Raw genomic sequence first — 25855 nt, 5'->3', positions numbered from 1 at the left:
GATATCACATATTTCCTTCTTTCTCTTACAAGACTTCAGATACATTGTGGTAATATGGCCTGCATGTTAAAGGTTTTTCTTCTTTTTTTTTTTTTTCCCCTCCAAACCAAGTCAAAATGATAAGGAAATTCGTCCTGCGTCAAAATACCAGTTTTTTTAATACTTAATGATGGGCGGTGACAAAGGTGCACAGGAGACAGAGACGCTAGTTCAAGTATTTCTCTCCATACCCCAAGCATGTACTCCCTCTGCTCCTCTTTAAGTAAGCTTTGCTACCGTGGAGAGACACAGCAGTTCAAGGCGGTAGCAACAGGAGAAACATGACGTGAACTGCTTTTTTTCAGCATTAGATTGAACTGTAAATAAAAGTAGACACAGCCACCAAAAAACCACCCCAACAACCAAACACCACAAACCCGAAAACCCCACCCTGTTCTGCTCTAGCCAAAAATTTGTCCCGACAATTCTGATAAATAAAGTCTATAGGAAACAATTTTAAATTCTTCTAATGCAAAGCCTGAACCTTCAGTTTAACATTTTTGAGCTTTCTCCTCTAATGCACGTTGACTTCTGAAATACTCACCCTGTTAACACAGGGCTATGAGATATCCTTCGCAATACCAGAACTGCAGTGCCCTTGTAACGGTAACAGATTGGTTTATTTCCCGTTCTCAGATTTAAGAGCCACGAGTGCCAATGCAACGCTCGAGCGTTTTGCTTCCGCTCTCAACGTTGCAGCTGCCTTGCACGCTCACATGCGGGGTTTCCGCACGCTCAGCATCACTAACAGCAAGGCTGTTTCTAGCTGGTAGTCCACTTCTGCTGTGACAAACCATTTTAGTCACCCCAGAATTACCTTCTTACCTTATACACTCAGAGGTCCATCCCTCTTCCCAACTTAAACATATTATTTACAAGAAGAAAAACATATATAGCCCAAGCAAAACCTTCCCAGCTAGAGAACGAAAGACGTTTGAAGCCCGCTACAGACTTGGCCACACAGCTTTAGAGTTAGTGTTTTTCCTTACAGCTTATGAAACGCACATACACATAGAAAGGACTGAAGGTGGAATTAAAGCAAAATTTGTGTCTGAATTTAAATCTGTGATCCCAAAACAACTTCCTAGCAGCTGGGTAGCTTATTTGTTTACTCATGCAGTTATTTATTAATTCAATAAACTTTGTTTTGCAACGTATCATAAGGGACTTGATCTGTAAGCTACTCACAGGGCACTGCCAAAGGCTTAAGGAACCAGGCAGTACTTAAAATCCGAAGCTATTTATTTTAACATCTCTGATGGAGGACAACATGGAGCCACAACAACGGCCACAGCACTCGCTCTTTGTGAAGAAATTCAAACCAACCATGAGTCTAAAAACCTCAGTAAAATGACTCATACCTCCAGCAATTTAAGCAACAGTGTTTTGGGGAATGGCACAGCACAAACATGCCACATTTAAGCATAAGAAATTAGAACAAAAAATAAAGGCTCCCTGTCCGCTCAGCAGCTATCTCACCATTTTCATCCCGAGCGGCAAGGATGCACAGAGTGGGAACACGGTTTGCACAGCAAGACACCCTGAACAGCATGCCCAATTTGGAGCCTGGGGGCAGCACTCTATATAAACTATTCAGCTTTTCAGAGATGGAAAATGGTTAAAGAAGGAACCATCCCCAAAACCCACAGAAGATTTGTTGGCCCAACAGTTGCAATTTAACAAATTCCCACTGGAGCTAATTGACTAGATGGTTATGGATAACGAGTGGATTAAATGGTCAGCTACAGAGGAGCAAGAGGAAAAATTCCAGGGAAAGAGGTGAAAAACAGTCCAGAGAAGCAACCCTCAGTGCGGTTTTCCCGTCCTTCCAATGTGTCTTCTTGCCCTTCCCCACAGAAAACGGCACCCACTTCACTTCCTCCCTCAGCTCACCTCTCCCCCTCCGGTGCCGTGGTTCAGAACTCCCTCAGGTCACTCCAAAATGTCCCCGAGGGAGCTCCTGCGCAGGAGTCCAGCACGCTCTGACACGGAAATCTGTGGCACAAGACGGCTGCCGTATTTGTTAAGAGACTCCCTTGTGCTTCTCCTTCCCCCGCGACATTCAGCCTTGCCATCCTTTTAATGCCTGACACCAAAACTCAAGCAACTTGTACAATGGTAAATGTTTTTAAAGGCTCAAGTCACTGGCTCTCCTTGCCTTTGCAATGAACGTTAAAAGCTGAGATTTCTCTCATCAGTAGCAAATCACAAACAAAACTGTATCACTTTGCCTGGACAGGACAACTAGCTAATTGTGGGTATCTTCCGTTTTACTTCATCGTTACATGCCCATGTGCTATAAAGGCTTTTGTCTTAATCAAAGCAGAAATGGTACAGTGGTAACATATGCTAAATATATGATGGTATATTAATAAAAAACAATTTTTGCCTTCACTCTACAACAACAAAAAAACCTCCACGATTAAGAGCACACAATTCCTCTTCTAGGTACATGTGGAAAACTACATTTCAGTGAAAACACAGAGGCGACACTGAATGCAGGAGGAGGAGTATCAGGATTTTTCCACTAAATCACAGTATTTACTACACACTATGTGAAAAAGACTCTTCTTCAACAAATAAATCTATGACTATATGTATTCTATGAAACCATGTCACTAATTTTCACATACCAGAGAAGACAAAGCAGCTTGTAACTTAAGGTTTGTTTTATCTATGTCCTTTGTTTTCACCAAAAGCTTTAATATTCATTCAAGTTTAACATTCATTCATTTAACATTCAAGTAAGATACATTTTCAAAGGTCTGGACCGGAGAAAATAAAGCAGGTCCTGTGGCATGTAGATTAGCCTTCAGAGACTTACGTTGCCAATTCTACGTGATGACTTAAGGGAAAATGTCAATCTCATTTTACTTCCCATGTGTGCAGATTGGTAAACCACCATACAAAGTGGCTGTGTGATCAGCAGTCTCTGCTCTGGGACTGAAGCAGCAAGACAAACACAGATCAAGAGCTTTATGAAGCCACTTGCACAACACCTGGTTACTTACATATGACATTAACTAATGGTTTAAGTACCCTTTAATTCAGAAAAATAGGTTCAGAATATTTGCGTTGAGTTTTTTTTTTATTTTTCCTTATTTGTAAAAGCATATACACAACCCTCTTACCTCCCAAACTATTCAATAAGAAAGAAAAAAAAAAAAAACCAAAAAAACAAACCCTCAAAGCTTCTGGTAACCTTTTCTGGAAAAAGATCAGCAATTTCAAATATCATGTTATGACTGATATCCAAAGCAAAAGTTCTTTGTACAGAACATTCATTTTATCTCACTATTGTGCTCCACTTCCATAGGGTTTGTAAGAGGAGATACATATGTTATACAGAACCAGACACAGTTCCTTAAAAATCATATTTAAAAGCAAAATAGGGGTTCAAACATTTCATTAACTAGGAAGGATAAAGGCTTTTCTGGATTTCTCAAGCCAAGTGTAATGCTTCATCCTGAGTTCTGAAAAATGAGAATACATACAACTCAAAAGAGATCAACCAGGAAAATGAGCATTTTGTATGGCTTATTTTGCCACCAGTAATCCAAAGCACACTTCAAACTTCTCATGCACCCTGAATTCCCCCAAACCTCTTAACTTCACGTGTGCGTGTCCCTTGTAGCTAACTATTAGGGAGAAAAAGAGGTGAAAAAGGAATTCGTCAGCCAATATGTGTCTTTTAAAGTTAGTCTGAGCTCCTGTGGACCAGAAGTCTATTAAACACCAATTAGAGCTGTTTAATTACTGAGAGATGTTGCATATAGAAGAGTTACAGTAGTCTGAATGCCTTTACGGCATTTTCTAAATTGTATCCCGTAGGGTTTATTTTCAGCTGAACCCTAACGCAGTCTCTTTCAGCTGCAGCAACTGGTCTAGGAATAATTACAACATCCCTAACAGTTTCACCATTAAGTTATTATGCACTCGAGCTTAACCCAAAATTTAATTTCTATCTGAGAACTGATAACATTAGTAAATTCACTTACGGGAACCACTGCATTGTGCGCTAGCATTCCGTATCAGGAAATGAACATTCCTTCCTCACTTTGCAATTTGTTTTCTGCATGAACACTCCAAATAATAACAAGATTTGCAGTGTGTTCTTGTATTATAGCACTCAGCAGGGATGCTTTGGTTTTGGTATTAACAATCATTACAATCTCAATTTCCTTCAAATCAGTGGTGCTCTCACTGCTTATAAAATTTGCTGTTCAGCATTTATGCCACTTATTTTATTTCAGATTTTTATTCAGACTGGAGTAGGAAGATCATTGCGTCAGTTTCAACACTTCTTCCAGATCTTCAATTCTCTGAAGCCTCTATGTACTTCATAAATTACACTGTACTGCAAAAAATACTTTTCCTTCTTCACTTCCTCTCTGATGTCCCCAGCTTCCCCCCAAGCGGATCTGCTAAATAAAAAAAACCAAAAAAGCAAAAAAAAACAAACAAAAAACCCCAAAACCCAAGATGACCAAACCCAGAAAATTACAGGATTGCAGGAGAATAATTTCCTTAATTAAGAAAGAGAGAATCTCAAATTTTGGGCTCAGTGTCACTTGATAGAAATGAAAATAGAACTCCACTTTGCATTTCATTCTTCTCATTTGTGTGTTATCCTTATACTTAATACTACTGCTAAACTGAAATAATGCTTGGTCCTTGTACTTTAAGCTTCATCTTCAAATCACACAATATTTCTTACCCTATTCTCAACAAAATTGCTGGGACGCAGCTTTATACTTGTTTTTGTTTTACAGATGCAGGAACCAAGGAGAGAAACACCGACGAGCATAAAGCACCAGGTAATCGGAATAGATAAGCCAGAGGTAGCTCTGCATGAGCTGAGTCACCTAAGATGTAGTACAGCTGGATTAATGTAGGTTCAGCCTTCCTGAATATTACTGGAAGTATCAGAGACGGGATTCAAACTCAATTTTTTACTTATAATTATGCACCCTAGCCATAAAACAAAGGCTTGAATAGGGTAGCATTCCACAATTTCAGTTTCGCTAAGCTTCTAATGCACTTGCATGAATCGTTTAGCCTTTCCTGGTGTCATTTTATCATTTCCTTTTTCCTTTTCACACGGGATCCGAGACGTCTTTATTATTGGAAATTCATTCTCAAGTGATCAGATAAAAGAAACAATAAAAATACAGTGGACAGCTATACCATTTACTAAGCATATGTCAAATATTTTACCCAATAATGCTTGTAATCTCTAACTCTTGAGCCTAACAATTTATTTCATATGCTCCAAAATCTTTTAAAAGACAAAAAAAAATTCCAGTGCACATAACAATAGATTGGTCAATCTACAGAACTACTCAGACCTATGCTGAGCAATGAAATTGAAATTACCATCCTTTTACTTCAATTTACATATCAAAAGTATTTTGTCCTTACAAATCTAATTCTTACTGCTGTTGCTATAGTAAAGCATACTTTCAACAGAAGCAAAGTTCTCTTCTTGATTTAGGAATAATTCAATTAAATCTTATTTGGGCTGACAGGAATGTCTCCTTTTTTAAAAACAAGGTTCCTGCTGTCATGAGTTCTCCACTTCAGGATTACAATCTGGAGTGATTTATGCAAATTCTCAAAATTTCTCTGCATGATATATGCTTTCTTTTGGTAGGGGTTCATAAATTGGATTTTATATGTCAAATATTGAAAAGGGAGAACTGAAACAGGTCAGTGTTTTAAATGTGATTGATTTCTTCAAAGGAAATGGGTGACATGATGCATTACTGCAATAAGATACTCATATTTCTGTTATAAATCATAGGCTTCTGCTAGGCCTTTTTCAACTGGAAGTCATGCAAAACTATCGTGAACTGCCGCAGTGGGAACTTTCCATAAAAAACTTTCTTTTTCTTTTTTATAATATGTTATTTTCCCCTCAATTTGCTTTGACAGATGGACTTCAGGCGTGACTGTTACTTTGCAAAAAAACACTCAAGTCTAGAAGGTATTATTGGGAAGTCACTTTTTTTTTTGCCCAGTGAGAAAAACTGTAGAGTTTGAAATGCTTCACAAATGCTAGGCTATAGCTGGTATCATTAAAAAGTATAATACATGATAACCTTAATTTGGATTATTGTGTGGATGTTCTTGAAAAATAAACAAACAAGGAAGCCTCTCTCCCCCACCAAACCCCCCATTCTTTTCCCTTTTTACCCTATCAGTTATGATCAGTAGTCTTTCTGTGCTACAAATAGTCAAATGGGTATTAAATTCAAGCAGCATGTAAGAATGTGCAATAGTGGACTCAATCTCTTCATGTAAACAGCCCAGAAAGCAAATTCTGAAGCAGCATTAACTAATGACCTAAGTGACGGTTGGTAACCAGTCCTGACTTACAGCTCAGTTATCAAAAAGACTGTAATAAAGCACTGTAAGGGATAATTCTGTGAAACAACAACAACAAGAGTTTGGGGAAGAATGCCCAGCTTGGCAGGTTTATAGACTGCTTTCACAGATAGTTAAAAAAAACCCACTATTAAAAATTATATGTGTGTTTTTGCTTCAGTTTTTGCTTGCTAAAGGACTATATCTGAAACCATTTTAGCTGTGTCCACCAAAAATATTTTGATATGGTACCAGACTGTTCCGAGTCATCTGAAAATGGACATATATGTGAATAAGCGAGTTAAGAGGATTGTACAGCAGTATGGTAGTACAGGACCTAGGCCTCACTGCTTATATTACCCCATATAAATTTCCATATTCACATTAACCTAGATCAACTGTTTATTCTACACAGCACTGCAACAACATATTCTTCATATTCTTTTCACATGGTTGGAAGGGACGAGCCCCAAATGGCTGTACTGTGAGCCCCGAGAGGCATAATGGAGTGAATGAATTCCTTGTTTTGCTTTACCTATTTGGACTGTCTTTATCTCAACCCATGAGTTTTCTCGCTTTTACTCTTCTGATTCTCTCCCCCATCCCACCGGGCAGGGGGGAGTGAGCAAGCGGCTGGGTGGTGCTTCGTTGCCGGCTGGGGTTAAACCACATCGCTCGATGGGTTGAATAGTTGTCTTGTATACTCGCATACTTGCTAATCAGCCAAAGGGGAACACGCAGGCCTCATTAATCACTAACCTTCAAAGAAGAAACTACAGCAAAGAACTTCAAGGACTGATAAAAAGGAAACATGTTGTTATAAGGGAGGTTGCTGGGCTGGAAGGATATGGCATTACAAGATTTACAGAAACCAGGGGAAAGGTTAAGACGGCAGGGGAAGATCACGACCGCCAACTCAATTAAAGACCAGAGAAAGCTCTCCCCCCCCCCCCCCCTTCCTGCAAGCATGCACAGAATATTAAAGTAGTACTGTAGCTTTAAGTTGAAATAAGAGAAATGTAGAGCAATAGAAAACCGCTTTGTGTAATTACTTATGCATATGTATAACTGGACCGTATAACTGCATGACCGAACTGTGTGCTAGCTTTGTGGAATGACCACCTAGCACCCATCTCTGTGCAGACATGAAATGAAATGCCTCTGCCCTGTGCGTATATTGGCATCTCGCACACCAGGTAAACAACCACATGCTTGTGGGATAACAGTGCTGGCGACCCAGATGGGACCGCGCTGACGGCCTTGCCCAGTTCATCTTGCTGCATCTGACAGGGAGAAGAGAACCGAGTGGACTCCAGCGCGTGCCGACCTGGGGACTGGGGACTCCTTCAGCTCCTGTCCCGCAGTCGGGCAGTAAGCGACCCAACGGTGCAACGCTACTAAAAAGAGGTGTCTCAACCACTCCTGAGGCCGGAAAGAGAGAAGATTCCAGAAGCCCAGGGCTGGGGTCAATAAAGAGGGGCACGCTCAGGGGCTTCTTCTACACCCAACACCCCCGTTGGCAGGACCAACGCTGGATCCAGGACTGGTGATATTTCTACCCCAATCTCTTTCTCTCTTTCCCTCTTTATCTTTCTCTCCCCCTTTTCTCTCAGGGTTTGTTAACAAAAGGCCGACCTTACTTTCAGCAAAGGTGCACAGCTCAGGCCGATATAATCATGCGACAACCAACAGTTACAGAATATTGTTCATACAGGAGTTTCTCATTCTTAGTAAAGCTGATGTTTGTTTATGGACCTTGAGTGTCGTTTCACCTTAATCCACAGCAAGGGGATTTGCGAGTCTGAGTCACTCCCAAGTGGGGTTGAGAGGGATCTGGCAGGCAGATGCTGACTCTGCTGTCTACCCTTATCGTCCTCATAACCCTTAGACATAAACTGTTGACCAAGTCTGAGACTAAGACTGCATCCAGCCGCACCTAGACTCCTCATTAAGAAGGAGTTTAGAAAGCAAGGGGGTCCTTTCTGAACCTTGTGACTCAACGGGAGGGCCACCTCTTCTCCCTTAGCCACACGCCAGACTCACGTCCTTAATATGACATATTCGGCATCATGATTTTACTTCCCACTCCCCACAGGTGGGACGTGCAATGGTGAAACCTGGTCTTGGTTATTAAACATAACAAATCTTGCCCCCATGTCATTTTTATTCATTATGAAAAGCTCCTTTAATAGCTTTCCTTTGCACTTCTCACCTTAGCAGCTGGAATTGTAGAGACGATAACTCCTTCCTTTGTATTAGCCTAAGTGTAGCTTGCTGAATATCAGAAGAGAATAGCCAGCTTCTGTCATTTGAACAAGGAGCATCAACCAGTACCTATAGAATAAATAAGAGCAAATAAGACAATTCACAATAAAGATATTCACTTTCTGAACACTGTGTGCCAAAAACCTGCTCAACTCACTTTTGCAAACACTTAGAACACCCTTTTTATTTTCCATTTTAGGGGCAGAAATAATCTAATTACTATTTTGAGATGTTTTTACAGAGTTATCGAGAGGGGGTGGGGGGATAAGAAATTACTGCTCCAAAAGTACCTTCTACCTGAATAGCTCTCACTTGTCCCCCCTTCCTAATTACACACCATGCAAAGAACTCAGCTACAAGGTCTTTAGAATCCACTAGCAAGGCTAAATGGGTAACATCATCTAACACATGAATAAAGGCACAAGAGGCTTCATAAAGAGATTCCTGAGGCTCTGCAAATCCTGTACATGACCTTGGTTCCCCTTGATAGGTCAGATATTTTTGTGGGGGCCAGAAAAAAAAATTAAAAAGAGAGCAGCACAGGAATAAAAAGCAGAATGCAGAAATATCATTTGCTAATAAGTAATAACATTACCTTGTCATATAATTCAGGCTTAAGATCTCCAATCTGTCTACCATCCAGTTTAGAGACCATTATTAAGTTAATCAAAGGATCCGGGATGAAGGATTCTATTGTCTGTTTCAACCATCTTGACCTCAAATCATCATATTCGTTACAGTGAAACTGACCTTAGAAAATTAAAAAAATGAAGTAAACACCCTAAAGTAAGTCTTTATGTTTTTTCTGCTTTGTTTTTTTACAAATAGAAGAAGTTACACCAATTTCAGAAGTTCGACTTTTGCCATGACAGCCACAGAGTTTACACCTTATGTGCTTATGTTATTGCACATTTTATAACACTGCTGAATGTTTATAAACCCGAGTAAATTTCAACATGCTCCTACAGAGCAATTCATAAATATTTACTAGCAACTACAACTAGCAAATACTTACTGTAGCAATAGACTTCCACAGTAAAACAAACTTTAAACATGATCCATATCCAAAGACAAGTGCTAAGTGAGTGCCTTTCTGGGCTCCTTGAGCCATTGTCTAAATGAAGTACATGTCCTTTATTAATTAATTGCCTTTTAAATAAATAAAACATCAGTTTTGTGTATGCTAAGCCAAGCAGTCCAACCCCTTATTCATTTGAAATTTAAGCTAGAAGTGTTTTAACAAAAGCCTTTTGGTTGCACTTACTTTTAACAATGTAGCCAGAGTAGTTACCCCTTCAGAAGAAACACTGCTGTTGCTGGTACCCAGACCAGAAACACAGCATGGTATTTTTTCCTCTTAGTCCTGTTTTCTAATTTAATAAAATTTCTATTTTCATGTCTCCACAGGTTGTCCTACACCATGTTTGCCACACACAATACGGTACATCTTAGCATTCACCGAGGTATATTAAGAATCAACTTTCTTACATCCTATGTTCTCAGCAACAATTTGGTATCTTCAGAAGCAGCCATGGGATAAAGGTGGGTTGTGGGTTTTTTTTTTTTCCCCAAACCTTTTGAAAGGGCAATCCATATTTAGTTTACCTCATTGGCATCACCTCATTCCTCTAGAAAAGGGAGGGAGAACCAGCTGTAATCAACAGGTGCAGGTGTTTATAGTAATGGTCTCATCAGTAAGAACATAAGGTTCTGTGACCATTTTGAGACAGTTACTACCCAAGCTAACATATAAACTTGGAAACAGCAATCACAGCTTGCTTTAACTCCCTGGCCTGGCAGAACCAGGCTGCTGCTTGCTGTTGCCTTCTGAACACTGTGATTATCTTAGTGCCCTTCTGCAACACCTAGGTGGATTGAGACACAGAGCTTATTAAATACTGATATAGACCAATTCCTCATCATACGCTTTCTCCCTCTGCCTAGATATTGCACATTTGATTTTTTATGCTCTGTTTTACATCAGTACACTTAAATTTACTTATACTATTTGCATAGCACTGGCCAGAGAGGTAGCAGAGGAAAAGAACAGAAGTACAAGCATTCTAAGATTGTAGGCTACTTACCTCCCTGTGCCAACAAATCTACATGATTTTAAGTAACTTCTAGATAATTAACAATAAGGGAACCAGTGGAGTAAGAAAAACATAGAGCTACTCCACTTTTGTCTGTCAGTCTGCAGTAACATATATTTAAATAACTACTGCATTTTTCATCCTCTTTTAGGTAAACAGACTTCATAAAAACCTTACTAAACAGCACAGAACTACTTGGAATATGAACTGTTGTTTGCTTTTTTGCCCCCAATCCAAATCTTGTACAGAACACTGGCACAACTGAAATAGCCCAGGCACAGAGCCAGGGACCTGCTTCTAACAGCATCTCAATACATTACCTGGATAGGCACACTGCAGTATAGCTACTGATTTACCCCCGGGTGCGGCACAGAGATCCAAAACGTCTTCCCCATCTTTCACTTCTAACGCCAGCACTGGCAACAGCGAAGCAGCATTCAGCAGATAGTACTCTTTCAGTTTACCAGCCTGGTGCTTTTGTGCAGGCAATCTCTCAGGAGTTCTCCTGATGTAACACGCCAGCGATGCCGGAAGATAGGGCAAAGGTCCTTGAAAGGCAGGATGATATCCCTTCACACGCAAGGTGTCCTCCAGTTCAGCAGACTGGCTGAACTTGTTAAGCAGGACGGCGTACTGCCAGCACAATGGGTATGTGAGTACATCTCTAGATTGAAAAAAGGAAAAGCTTTTTAATATCTTGGCAAACAAAATGAGCTTTCCAAAGTGTAGGAAGCCTTTTCTTATATAAGGATAACAATCTCACCATTGCATGACTCTAGTGCAGTCAAAAAGGAATAATTTTGATTAGATACGATTAAGAAAAGTATGCAGAATAATAATTTTAATAGGAAATCAAGCCACCGATTTCTCTAATTATTGTATTTAAAACACTAAATTCTTCAGAAACAAGATGTTCTCTGTTTTTCCTAATTCTTTAACAAGTGACTGTAGTAGTTATAAATTACGAAGCATAATGCTCTTTCTGACTATAAAGTACTTCCCTAGGGACAAAGAACAACTGTAAAATTAGTTGTAAATACCACAACAAAAAGAATCACATTGGCTTTGCAATGGTTATTCCAGCCAACACCGTAAAATGCAGTTTTTACAAGTGTTCTTTTCTAAATTTCCTTTTATGTTCCGCAAACATTGGGCCAGAAAAAACTTAAACCAATAGATATTCCTGGAAGACAGTAAAATAGCAGTGCTTATATGGTACAAACATGCTTGTCTGTATTTCAGTTCACTTTTTCAGACCTTTCTTACATGGATTTCCCCCATTTCTATTTGAATTTCTCTCATATTTTTTCATTTAGTCTCAAAAAATACTCCTCAGGAATATTTGCCGCCTAGAAGAAAAACACACATTGATCCAACCTAAAAGAGTTTTTAAGTAGATTCACTTAAACTAATGCTATACATCTATGCTTTTTTTTTTAATTTTTTTTTTAACAATGGAGACACTTAAACTACTTTTTAATCCAAACAGGCTAAACCAAAGAGGTCACTCAGAGGAATCACATGGTTTCTAAGACCCTGATCATGTAGGATGCTTCTCCCTTCAAAGTAATGTGGCACTGATCATGGGAGCACTCCTCACACACCTTAGGTCAAAGTCAACTGCTTTTGTTCAAATTCCTGTTGAAAAGTATATAAGCCAAGCAGTGAACTTCTCCAGAAGGGCTCTTCTGCTGGCTTTCCTATGAGTGACAACCACCAGCTAGCAGGGAAGGGAAAATGTCTTCTCTCAATACCACAGACAGTTCTTTAGCAGCTGTGTGATCAAGGCCCAAATTAAGTGATAGCCTTTTCTGTACATGTTGTTAATATTCAATTTCTTCTAATGAAAGAAATCAGGGGAGGTACTTCTCTCCTAACATCTTTGTCTGAGTCTCTCAAGATACTATAAAGCTGTAGAGAAAAAACCCTAACAGCAGCTGTTAAGTATAAAGGGATACTTTCTGGACCACGTTTTTACAAAACAGTCAACAAACACATAAGATGGCAGCCTCCTTGCAGTGCATATGCATACAGAAGACCAGAAACTTCATCATGTCCAAAAGAATCATGTCAAGGAAAAAACTAAAAAATTTCAAGTTTTAGTCTTCTGTTATTTAAGACTTTTATACTAGTTCTAAACTGAAGATAAAATGAAGCAGTTGTTACAGTCCATTACTCTTTTCAAAGTTATTTTATGAAGCACTTAAAAAATAACAGAACCTCTCCTCTCCCTCCCCCCTCTCCCCAAAACAACAGACCTGACACTGGTCCACGTATCTCCCAGTTCCTTTGTGTACTGTTTCTCAAAATGATCCAGAACGACTTGACAAATCTGCTTTTGAAGTTTCCCTTTTGTTTTATTTTCCAGCTTCAGAGAAAGGAGGAAAAAAGCAAAGCAGTAAAAACAAACAAATGAAACCCTCCCTAGTTCTCCCTAGAATTATTAAAAGAACATTTTATCAATTTAAATCAACTTAGTATCAGTGATATTAGGATGCTCACATATCAAGGTCACATCGCACGTGATCAAGACGTAACAGAAATTGCAGAGAACAAACAAGTTAAGCTAGCGCACTCTCTTCTTCCCTGCCTGTGAAGGGGTCATTCAAGGCTTGCTGATAATATTCCTCCATATCCACTATGCTAATAACACAGCGGTTCCCGGGACCCTAAGATACCAGCAGCAAAATAAGCAAGGCACGATTATGATCCTGCACTATGATCACCTCTGCCAAGACGTACACATGTGCTTAACTAAAATAAAGACATTAATTTGAATCATTGTGGAAGTCAGCCGGAGTTGAGCCACAAAGCACTGCAATAACTAAATTTATTCCAGGAATAAGGAAAAAACAAATCGGCTATATTTTTGGTTGGTTTTTTTAGCCTATGAAAATTTTATATTTTATTTAGGGGGGAAGAACTTTTGGCTTCTAAGCAAATTTGTGCTATTCAGAAGGAAAACCCCACAGAGAAACACTAAATGTTGCTGGACTTCCCTCCCTAAGGACATGCAGCAGCCCTCCCCTCCAACCACCCTACTATCCCTCCTCCTGCTTCCCCTTCCTGCCAAACACCGGCCCCCTGCGAACAGAAACACTTAATTAACAGGAGCGAGAACCCGAAGGAGCTGCTAAGCTCCGAGTTACTTCTGTTGTCTGTTCACTTCTTAATTAAACATCGCGGTGCATTTGTGGGCCCGATTTTTCTGTCTCCAGCATTACGCGATTCCGGTAGGCGAGGGCTGCCCTGCCTCACGGAGGGAGCTACCGCTGCCCCGCAGCCGGACGCGGACGGGCGCGGCACTGAAGGCAAAACTGGATACGAGGGCTCTCGGTACAGAGTACGAACATCAGCGGTGTAGGCGCTTGCTTAGAGAAGGGCCAAGGGCACTATAACCGGGGTTTAACCGTTGCGGAGCGGGACCCTGACGCTGGCCACGAAACGGTATCGGGGCGCTTCCTGCAGCTACAAACGCCCGCAGGAGCGTTGAAACACCCGAAACCGCCAACGCCGCCGTTTCAACCTGGGAAGCGTCGCTCTCAACGGACGGCCCCCCGCGCTGCCCCGCCGGCAGGCAGGCAGGCAGGCAGGCAGGCAGGCGGGCGGGTGCCGCGGCCGCTCTCGGGCAGAGGAGAGGAGGGGCCGCCGCCCCAGGCCGCTCCCGCAGGCGCAGGCAGGGCCCAGCGGCGGCGGACCCCACCCCGCGGCGCCGTGCGGGCCCGAGCCCGCCGCAGGGCACCCTCCCCGGGGCGCGCAGGAAGGGGCCGAGCGCCCCGCCCGCCCCGCTTCCGGCTGCCGAGCCCGAGCCTTGCCGCTCCCCCCGCCAGCGCCTCACCTGCTCCGCGGCCCGGGCGGCCGCTCGCCGCGGCGGGAGGGCGGCCCCGGCCCGGCGGGGCGGTGGCAGCAGCCGGGCCGCCGCGCACGGCAGCCGCATGGCGGGAGGCGGGCGGGACGGCGGGGCCGGGGCGCCCCCGGCGGCCGAGGCGGGCAGCTCCGCCGTCCGCCCCCGCCGCTGCCGGCCTTGTGTGCCGGGGTCGGTTGGTTTGGCTTGGTGGGGTTTTTTGTTTGTTTCTGTTTTACCGTGGGAGGCTGTGCTGTCCTCCAGTCCCTTCTGCCTCGCCAGGAGAGAAGCCGGGATTATGCGGTGGCTGGACCCTCGATTAATCGATTTACAAAACCGGTCCTCAGCCCAGAGCCTGCTGAAGCTGCTGCTGCCATCCACGCCAGCACCGTCAGCCCTCTGCTAATGGCTTTTCACCGGTTCTTAACTCCTGGCTGGTCCAGGCGTATGCAGACTTTGCAACTGCTATTCAGCTGCTCATCCTCCAAACCAGACGGGAGATCAGCTCTAGCTTAACCTGCTGCTACTGCAAAGAAATATCGATAGAAACCTGGGAATTACTCATGCAAACATCTTACGCACGTTTTCAGATAACCCATTCTCTGGGAACAGTAACCAGGAGAACCACCAGACCCCAGTTCGCCAACCGTAACTGGTTTAGCAGCACTAAAATCGGAGACTGCCAAAATGCTCAGGCAGTTGCTCTTCTGACTGCTTCATCTGAACAGAGCTGTGGAGACCTGAAAACTCCTCCTACGAGAAAGGGCATCTTGCTTTGTTGGCCACCTCTTGCTGCAATCGATGTGGCCTAGCAAAACAAAGTCACCACATACCCTCTTCTCTCTCAAACGCTCGCTTGTCCATCAGCATTTGCCCACTCCTTCAGTAAGAGCAACCCCTGCGGAAACGGCAAGTTTGTTTAACGGTAGTTTTGACTAACGGCTGCCCATGCAGCTTCCACGCACTGAAACCGCCCTCTGAAATCCAGGCTGGAAAGGGGTGCAAAGGGTAAAGGCAGGAGTACTATCGTACAGATAAATATTTGAGTTTCGGGCACCGACTAATGAAGACTAAGAACACTTATGCAAACCTCATGCAAATTACCATCAAACTTCAAAGCTTATTTAAAATGTTTCAATCAGGATCCTGACAAAGAGCCAGTAGACAAAATGGAGACCTCTTACATATCAAATGTGAAAGGAAGCCAGAAAAGCTTTTTCATACGTGAGTTGTATCAACAGATAGAGAACAAAACTGGTGTAAAAAGTACAGTTCTCTGCGGTTGTAATTCTGCAAGACCAGTAACATACAAGAAAATACATAAAATAATTGAATTTTACTGTACCAATAAGACAAAAAAGTACGATGAATGAGTCACCTTCCCCTAAATCTAGGGCTATACTCCACGCGTAGACGGTGCTGTTGGTGTTGCTTAATGTGTCTGAAACCAGTACAATCTGCAGCGCATCCGAAGCAAAGAAAGGGCTTCTATTAAACAGTTTGTTCACTAGCAACACCACCATCGCAGACAAACTGCAACAGAACAGTAAAAATGCTACTGCAACCTCTATCTCTCATGTGCTACTGAAGAGATGGATTGACTCTGGGGGAATTAACTTCAGTACATTTTGAAAGGCAGGCTACTGTTGCTCTTAACAAAAAGCAATCCAAAACTATGTGATTTCTGTCACCTAGGCAAGTACACTTGCCACGGTAAGTGACCACGCGCATGGCTGGATGCCCTGTTAAACCACAAACGACAAGCTGCATCTCATTTCTGCAGAATCCATTGCATCTCCACAACTCCATTATAACCTCAGTCCACAATTCTCTTAAGCTGACACATTTCCTTTAAACACAAGTTACCTTATTTCAAACTTGTGTTTTCTAAGCATGTCCTTGCGTTCAGGAAAGCAAAGGAAGAGGACACAGTGTATGCCCTATTGTCCCCTGATACTTTCAGAGAGTGGAGGATGGATGAAATGTCTTTAAATTAGCGAGTCAATATTCAGAAATACTCCCACCAGCACATCAACAGCCTCCAAGCCTAGCAAACGGAAAAGACAGGCCATTACTGTGACTTTCACTGCTCAGTTTCAGGTGTCCACAGCTTCCTGGAGCAAGCACAAATTGAGTCTTCAACGTTATTATATAGTAATTTAGAAATACACAAGCAAACAATATTCTCCTTGTTTGTTATATTAGGACAGACTTAGCAAAAGCTGGCTAGGTTTTATGGAGATCAAAGTCATGGATGGCATGACTTTTAGGATAGAAAAATATGTAGATTAGAAGATCATGTAAATTAATGCTATTGGGATGTAGTACTCTGAGAAACTTTTTTAAGACTATTTTTCTGCATGATAAATTTTAGGACACTGCTTTTTGCAGTAGCAAATGGAAACATGGTGGGAAGACTGACTAAGCATCTGTTTGAGGTCTGCAAAATCTACTACTTTCTGAAGAAAATTTTTAAGTGTATGTATACACTTCACAATCCTGAGTCTCCTGTTCTTCCTCAATCCTTCAGTCTATTATCTAGTTGCTTAGCAGTGATTCATTATTTCAGTAGCATGGCTACCTTATTCAGGCTCACCTGGCTTTGTTGGTCTTTGCAAGTTTAACCCACATACTTGGCTTGATGCAAGGACTCTATTTCTTGTTACTCATCCTCACTCAACTTTTCCCTCTCTCAATCTTTCCACTAGCCCAGCAGGAAGAGAATTTAAAGTGATATTAAATTCATATTCACTGGGGAGTATACACAGATCGCTAACCATTCCATGGTCCACTTTCCTAAAATCTTCTGGAAAGCACAGATTTTGTTACCACAGAGCAGTTGCCAGAGCAATCCTAAGTAAGAAAATACAGCTTATGTGAACAGTAGGGGGAGAAAATAGAAAAAGAAAAAACAAACCCACCCCCAAAACCCCTCACAAAACCAACCAAACAAGAAAAAGATTCTTCTGTCCCACGATAAACTTGTCTCAAATTACAGTTACTTTTAAAATGTAGTTCCTTACTCCATTTACAGGTCCATCTGTTGACATACTGTGGGGTATGTTCTGTTCAAAATAGTAAAGTACTTTAAGTTGAATGAATTCCAGAAGCTAGGAAGCTAAGACACGGTATGCCAATTAGTGGGTAGCATCCTGAAGTTACAGCGCTAAGCTTTCAACTAAAATACTAGAATATCTAAGTGGAAAAAATACTGTTTGAATGTTATTTAAAGAAAAAAAAAAGCCTATGCTGCTTGCTTTGTTACCGTCCATCCATCTTTTCTAATGTGACATCATTATATGCAAAAATAACTGTTCTCAGGAAATATACTGGTTTCTACTGGAGAAGAAAATTGTCATGAGACCACTCCTGGCAACCTTTATTTTAAAAGTCATCTAAAATAGCAAACCCAAGAAATCCATTTTTAAGTGACAGATGGGCCTCCAGAGGATAGAGTTACGGTTCTTTGGGTTTCAAGGAAAGGATAATCACCACAGCCTTTATGAAGCTTACACAGAATTCACAGCCCAGAAAGTGAGAGGTAACACGGGCTTAAAGCCTGTTGCACAGGAGCTTCCGCGGCCCCACTGGTAGCCGGTGGGGTGATTGATGTGCTCGGGGATTGCCAGTTACACTTGCCTCGCGGCCCTCTCCGCGGGTGCCTTGCTGCTTCCATCTTGATCCTCATAACCAGGGCTCACAAGAGGGCCATTAGAAAGCTGGCATCAGCTGTCTATTGCAGGTAATTCTTTTAAAGCTTTCTAATTCTCCATCAGAACGGTGGAATTGAAATAGAAATCTCACAGGATTATCAAATAGCTTCCTCTAAAATGGCAGTGTTTTTGTCTCACCTCAATATAAGTGTCCCTCGCTTACCGTGCATTACTTACATGGAGACACCACGTCACAGATGTGAAACTAAACCTAATGGATATCAAATATACCTACCTTTAATAATACAATTATAGTGATTATTTTCTGTTTAAAACCTTTAAATATCTGAGTAAGGTCCTTATGTAAATGCTAGTTTTTGGCTAAAAAGGAAGACAACAATGAGAATGACTTATTTTGAAGCACAGATTACCTTTTACATTAATTCGGCTCATGAAAATTATTATTCCTTATCTTAGAAGATACATTTAACTTACCTGTAAAATATTTTGTCTAAAATGTATTTAAAATGTTGCACATAGATAATGCAAAATGTTCTGCTTATGTAGCACATTTCTGTGTACTTACCACTCATGTAAGTAAAAATACTTAGCTGAATGCACTGATACATTTTGAAAGTGACGTTATTGACAACGAAAAGCATCAGTACCTGATGAAATCTTCTAATTTGTGAAATAATTATTACCTCTCAACTTACAACTGTGCAACTTATTACCTCTCAAATATTAAATGCACTATCAAAGCACTTTATATGTATACATACATACATAACTTAGTGCCAGTCTATCAATTTATTCTAAATTTGATCACATTGCAGCTGTAAAAATATGCAAAGATTCCGAGTGTAAGGTTGCTATTTTGTACATTTTAGCAATGTAAATGAGACTTGCAGCCATTAAACATTTGTGACTATACTTGCTTCCAAAAAACTGTACATTTATGATAACATGGGAAACATGATGCTGTGCATTAGTTTTATTCTATACATAAATGTCACCTTGAGCAAACAAGAAGTTGAGGTAGTATAAATTACTGAAAAAACTACTGTAGTAAATAATTACAGAGAATACTAATAAACAAAACTGTATGAAACATTTTTTAGTACTTTGGTCACACATTGGTAAAATTTATTTTAAAAGCAGAAACAAAACTGATACACGTGCCCACACACATAACACGCATAACACACATTTTACATATAAGTATCAACATCTTCCATTTCAGTTTCTCAAATTTTGTTTCCACAGCAGTATTTAGCTTTATTTTTAATAAAGACTTCAATTAATTTATTTTAGATTAGTGTTAAAATAAAAGGGTAATACATTTCTATAAACTGAAGCTCTAAAAAAATAAGCCTGCAAATTTAGAGCCTTTAAGCCAAAAAATTTAAGTGGTAACATAGCTAAAGATAGTAAGATTGAGATTGCACAAATAAACTTTTATGCACGGCCCCTCCACTTAATATTGTGTTTGTTTGAAGTGAAAATGACTAAATCCTGAGAATAATCAAACTGAACCATGTTACACTATTAGAATACAACAAAAGTATTCTCATGCTGACAGTCACATACAAATTGTTTCATCCTTACCCTAAACTAGCAAACTTGGAATATTCCTCTCCACCCATTCCAAACTTAAGATTCTTAAGATGGATTCCCCCCCCCCCAAACGTACTCTTTTAAAAATCTTAGTTAATAATTTCATTGTCATTAATATGGTAGATGTTTATTTGTGTAACTCTTCTGTAAGGGGTATATGGTAAAGATTTCTAATGTCAAAATGTTGAATATATACATTGCATTGTTTTAACATCTACTAAAATCTTTTGGTAATAACATGTTATGGAAGACCAAGAGCGTAATAGGAAATCATCAAGTAATGCTTCTTCAAAAAACCTTTGAATGGGGGTTTCGTCCTTGCTGTAACTAAGTGGCATAACAATACACCTTTACACAATATGCCAATGGTTGTCTCCAATGTAAGAGGAAGAACAGCATATACAGAACATTTAAATAGAAATATATCCAATTGTAACCCTTGTTGTTTATGTATCTCTTGTATGTGATTTTTTTAATGTAAAATTAACACATTACGTGGAAATATTATGTAAGTCCTTAAAAATCTTTTGTTTCTTTTGTTTTCAAGTTAGTGTTTTATTCTTACTGAGATTAAAAAGTGCTGGAGCTTATATGCATACTGGTTGATTCAGTTTTCCATCAGAATTGATGACTGAATTAGTGCAAAACTTTTCACTATGTGCAATTTGATTGTATGATGTAGTAGACAATACAACATTCAGTTGTATTTTTCCAACTGCATTTTTTACCTATGCCAAACTCAGTTAACAAAACAAAGAAAACAACACATAAGAAAACTTCCAGACAATTCAAATAGCATAATTTTGTATAAAATGTATTTATCTTAAACTTCCCTTTCTACTTCCTCCCCCTTCAGATTACCAGAAATACGAAATATGCATCTAGTAATGTAATCCCTAATAAGAGGTATTGCTATTGTAAGAGAAACGTAAGAGTCAAACAGACTCTACTTGTATGCATTTGACTATCAGCTTTCTAGGTATAATTTTATTGGTAGTAGGTATGCGTGTCCACACAAACTTTCAAATAATTTTATAAAAAGTTAGAAAAATAGACTTAATATTTGTTGCATAACCTTCCTATATTCACTCTATCAGACATGAATCTTACAAAATGCGCTAGAACCATTTATTAGCTGCAAAAATACCAACCACTGAGCAGCACCTGGAGAAAGGTCTTGGTGAGAACATAGATTATTATGTGATCCAGTATTATGTGATCTTGAAGGTATTTTTCTTCAGGTTTACAGCTATGTATTTTCACAAGTGAACCCAATAAATATTCAATACCATGTTCATATGAGCATCCATGGACACATAGACCTTTCTTTATTTCATGCTAAATCCTGAAGAAGAGCTGGTGATGTGAAAAGTAAATGACAAAGTCTGATCAACTAAGTACAATCGAATGAACTCCGTGTTTAAATGTCACCAAGTTATCTTGCAACAAGCTGATAGACTGTCATTTTAAAAATTTTCCTTTGAGGGCAAAAAAAGTTTCTGACAATTTTTTAATAATGTTTTTTAAATGCTATTTGTGATCCAGTTAAGCAATGACATCATGGGTATCACTGTTGGGTCTTTGGCGTAGAGTCAGCGGAGGCAGAGGCTTTCCATGGAAATCTGCGTAAGAAATGCCAGAGAAGAAAAACACATTAATCTGTTATTTACCATCTCCCTTGTTTAAAGGCTGTTTAAATAAGGTAAATTCTTGCCTCCTTGATGAAAGCTAGGTAGCCTACAAGTTTAGAGCTAATTCCTACAAGCAACTTTCAGACATAGTGCTAATTAATGTCTGGAGGTGTACTGGCCAAAACAGGGTTTAATTACATTTTTTTACACATGCATCAGCATTTGCAAGATCAAGCCCAAAGGTAATCTGTAAACATCCCTAAAAATAGGAAATGAGACATCCAAAGTGTACAAATAATAATTGAAAAAATTAAGTATCAAAATTTGAATGTTGCTGTAGTCAAGTCTGCATTGCAATAAAGTTTTAAGTGACAGTAATGCTATGCAGCATCCAAAATTTTGGGACCATTTATGCATGACATCTATCCTGAAAGCCATACTAACTTTCTAAAATAACTATATTAAGAACTTTTAGATAAAAGTACAACATTTCCTTTTGTCAATAAAGGAGTTTAAAGTAGTTTAAATTGTTCAAGACAAAGTTATTAAGTACACCAGAAGAGAATAACAAGTATTTCTCAAACATTTGTAATTGATATAAAAGAAAAAAAAACACATGCAGAGTGGTACATGCAAAGCATTTCACAAGCAAAATAATATCATGAAATATGGTAAGGGGAAACATGCAGAAATCAGAAAAAATAAAAGCAGCTTTTTGAAGCATTCAAATCTCAGTTTTGTTTATACAGACAACCTCCTCCCCAACAAAGCCTTGATGGCCTGCCAACACAAAATTCAGCTGTAATAAATCATAATTTTCTGAGGAAAAATATATTCCACTTGTTCTACATATGCAATAACTTGTGTTAAAATTGCATTCCAGAGCTAAAATTAACAGAAGCAAGTTGGATTACATTACTCTAAGAATATGTGTACATGTCTGTAGGATCAAAGTTTTAGTCATCTTTACATTTAATCAGTAAAACAATAAAACTTTTATATTATTGTTGTAAATCCTGTGATTTTAATAGAGCTAATTCAGTGTTACAGCAGCATGTGAAAAGCAACAAAACTGCAACAAATGATGATAGGGTAAATGAAAACCTGTACAATGGATGTTTTTATTAGTCACTTTCTTGAGGTCTGGCAAACAACTTTAGGACTGGCAGGCAATTTTACCTCCTATAATGAGAGAGGTTTATCATTCTTGCAAATGTATCCTCCAGTGACAATAAATAGACACTCATTACCTAGTGTTGTGCTAGAACCATTAGCATGACTGGAAAAATTGCAGTCTTTAGTGAAAATAAGTGTATAATTAAAGATTTATATAATTGACTCTACTGCCTGTTAACTCTGCCTAAACATCCACATAATGTTCTCTGCTAAGAATGACACGAAAATGACTCAATATATATACTAAATAGCCTGCTCACTAGCACTTGAATTTTTCAGTTTGCACATTAAATCATTAAGACAGATTTATGTCTCTGAGAACACCTAGCATTAAAAACCAGACCTTTGGAGGTTGTTTCAACATCACACTACACTAATTTTACATATTTCAGCAGCAAGGTCTACCACATGTCTGTGACACTTTCAAAAAAATAATTTTTAAGACAAAAACAAAGGAATAACTGCTATCTTAACTGACAAAGACTTGTACTAGAATGCATGGGAATACTGAGAAACACTTGTTCCTGTGTTTTTCCATGGACGAGCAGAAATCAACACTACAAATAGTCATATCTGTTTTGAAGCTTAAGGGGGTTTCTTGACTTATATTGAGGAGCTATCAAATGTGTCATTGATACACTCTTGGACATAGACTTTGAGAGTACTCCTGAAAATAATCTCTATGCATAACCAAGGTTCTTTAAACTTTTAAAAGCAGACTGTTAAATACTTTTTTCTTTCCTTGCTCTTATGGATGCTAACAGTTTTACTTGGAGTCCTGACAAAAGCATCTACTGGGCATTCTACTGGAATTGAGGTTTTACAGCCTCGTCTACATGAAAGTAGGTGCTCATTTGCCCCATATACAAAGACTTTTCAGCCACTTGGACAATAACAGGTTGTCAAAGCAAATTGTTCAACAGAATGCCATATTGCTACAGAAAACAGTGCACTTCAGAGAATCCAAAAAACCCACAGAAAAGAAAGTCTTTCTAAAGTCCCAGCTAAAGGAAATAAAAAAAAAAACCAACCCAAACTTCAAGCTGTCACTGCAGATTGTGCCTTCAAGACATTTATATCAATTAATCACAAAACCAATAAGGAAACCAGGCCTTTTTATTTCACAAAGGTTGAATGGCTAAAAAACTTTTAAAGCCACCTTTACAGTGACTTTTGGGCAAAGCTGGGGAAAAAAAAAAAAAATCAAAATTTTGATTGGCCCCTCTCTGCTGAAAGGCCAGCCAAAAAGAAGTTGGTTTTCAGAATGATGCAGTTCAGGGAATATTCTAAACAATGGATCAAAGGTAGGCTCCACTGGTCTTAGGAAAACTCAGATGAGTTTCCAAGCAGGAGCAGGTTCTCCATCTGCAAAATATTTAAAAACTCATTGAAAAACACTGTTGCATGACAGAAAATGGGCAAGGACAGATGGCAAGCTAAAATCGGTGCAAGATGGACTTGGTAGTGTTGGTAGTCAATGATCTTAAGGGTCCTTTCCAACCTAAATGATTCTATGGCTCTCAAATGGTCTGAGAAAAAAAAAGGCAACTGCTTTAAGCAAAATAAGTAATTGATGCTCTTTGATATCAGGACCTAACTAAAGGTTTGACAATGCTGGACCATGTGTTTGAAGAGCTTCTTTCATTTATAAATAGTGCTTTCCTAATAGATGTTTTCTTGCTTTCTCAGTATTTTCTGTATCTGTGTGAATGTTCTGAGTGTCTCAAAATTCCTGGAAAAAAACAAATCTCAGCAAAGAGCACGCAATGTCTTGAATTCAGCTGCAAAGTTCTTGAGCACTCCAAGTTTCCTCTGATCTCAATGGTTGCACCTCTGGTCAAGAGATCACTACCCTACCAACATTTTTTCCATTGTTAGATTCCAAAACACTTGAATTATTATCCTTATTTTACAAATTGACTAAATTAATATAGATCTCAGGTTACTAACTCACACACCTGTGAGTAGGGAACCTAGCTTAAGCGGTTTTTTCCTCTTTGCCCCACCCATGCTCTTGCTACAAATGCATCACCTTCCTTAGGCACAGATAAAATTTGGGTATCACTCCTTCCCTTTCTTCCCCTCCCTACCTCTTCATCTCACTTTTCTTTCTTGCCGCCTTCTCTCTATATGCCTTTAAAAAAAAGAGCAAGATGGTTTTATGATTAAGACTACAAATTACATTTTATGCATATGAATTACGCTCCTGTGAAAAAAAGTATCTAGTTTTTAGAGATCTTAATTCCCCCTTAGGCATCTTTTGATTCTTTGGCAGAGAAGCTCCCTTTTCTGTTGCTTCAGAACTTCAGCAGGTATGTCCACTGTACTACATGATACAATTAGTTCAAGTCAGGGTTAAGCTCAAGGATCGCTACAGCCACGCTGAGCTCCTTTCTCTATAAGTTCCTCAATTAATGTTCTCTTTGTTCAATTTGTATAAGTGTTCCCATTGCTTTAGTTTGGTTATCCTCCTCTCATATTACTCCAGATGTCTCCACTTGGCTTTTCAAAATTTGAAAAACAAAAATTTAAGAAAAATGAAGAAATTATAATCTAAAACTGGGAAAAAGATGCAATATGAGCATATGAAAATCAATCTTCCATGGTCTTTCAAAAATAGAAAATAGTCATTATTGAAGAGAGAAATCAAGAATCTGCTTGACATTTCCAGTTATTAAACTTATTTTTCCTATCAGTTTGTGAAATTTCAGGGACACTGGCTCTTCAGGTAAAGCAGCAGATCCCAAGCTTTATCACTGACACCTCTCCCTGCAGACCGATACCTAATTTTCAGTTGGAAGTCTCACTACTTCTGCAATCAAATTTATGTTGGGCTTTTCATCATAGCTGGGATGGCAGTCCCTCATTCAGAGTTGCTAACATAATGCACTTAATTCAGAGGTGCCCACATGTCTTTAGCTTTCCTTCTCACAAGAAAACACCCCCAAATCAATGACAAAAATCTTACAGACTGTGCTTTTAAAACCATCAGTAGCAGTGATCAGAAGAAATTTTAGACTATCTCAAGAGGCAACACAAGGAGTCAGCTTACACACAGCAAATTGATCTGGAGGTGGGCTATGGTTCACAGAACTACAAAAATACGAGGCCCATTTGGGTTCAGTATTATGAAGTGAGCAGCACTTCCAGATCAGATCATAAGATCAGTGT

At 39.5% G+C, this 25855-nt stretch overlaps 2 protein-coding genes across 7 annotated transcripts in view; both read right to left on the bottom strand.

The window, feature by feature from the left end:
* NSUN3 (NOP2/Sun RNA methyltransferase 3) overlaps positions 1-14725 on the bottom strand; it is a 38137-nt gene extending 23412 nt beyond the window's left edge. For all 3 annotated transcript variants that reach the window (XM_075515509.1, XM_075515517.1, XM_075515500.1), the window contains exons 1-5: positions 14602-14725; positions 13022-13131; positions 11084-11427; positions 9266-9420; positions 8618-8739 (exon numbers count right to left, since the gene is read on the bottom strand). In XM_075515509.1, coding sequence (XP_075371624.1) covers positions 8618-8739; positions 9266-9420; positions 11084-11427; positions 13022-13131; positions 14602-14700 — 830 coding nt within the window. In that variant the 5' untranslated portion in view covers positions 14701-14725. The remainder of the gene's footprint in view (positions 1-8617; positions 8740-9265; positions 9421-11083; positions 11428-13021; positions 13132-14601) is intronic.
* A 4623-nt stretch (positions 14726-19348) lies between these two features.
* Positions 19349-25855, bottom strand: part of ARL13B (ARF like GTPase 13B) — a 50550-nt gene continuing 44043 nt past the window's right edge. For 2 of the 4 annotated variants that reach the window (XM_075515484.1, XM_075515465.1), the window contains one exon: positions 19350-21499. In XM_075515484.1, coding sequence (XP_075371599.1) covers positions 21423-21499 — 77 coding nt within the window. In that variant the 3' untranslated portion in view covers positions 19350-21422. Of the gene's footprint in view, positions 21500-24774; positions 24819-25855 lie in introns of all 4 variants that reach the window. The other 2 variants (XM_075515458.1, XM_075515450.1) reach the window with 2 other exon arrangements.

The sequence above is a fragment of the Mycteria americana genome, chromosome 1 (genome assembly GCF_035582795.1).
Source record: "Mycteria americana isolate JAX WOST 10 ecotype Jacksonville Zoo and Gardens chromosome 1, USCA_MyAme_1.0, whole genome shotgun sequence".
Taxonomy (NCBI): domain Eukaryota; kingdom Metazoa; phylum Chordata; class Aves; order Ciconiiformes; family Ciconiidae; genus Mycteria; species Mycteria americana.
This window is presented reverse-complemented; position numbering and strand designations above follow the sequence as displayed.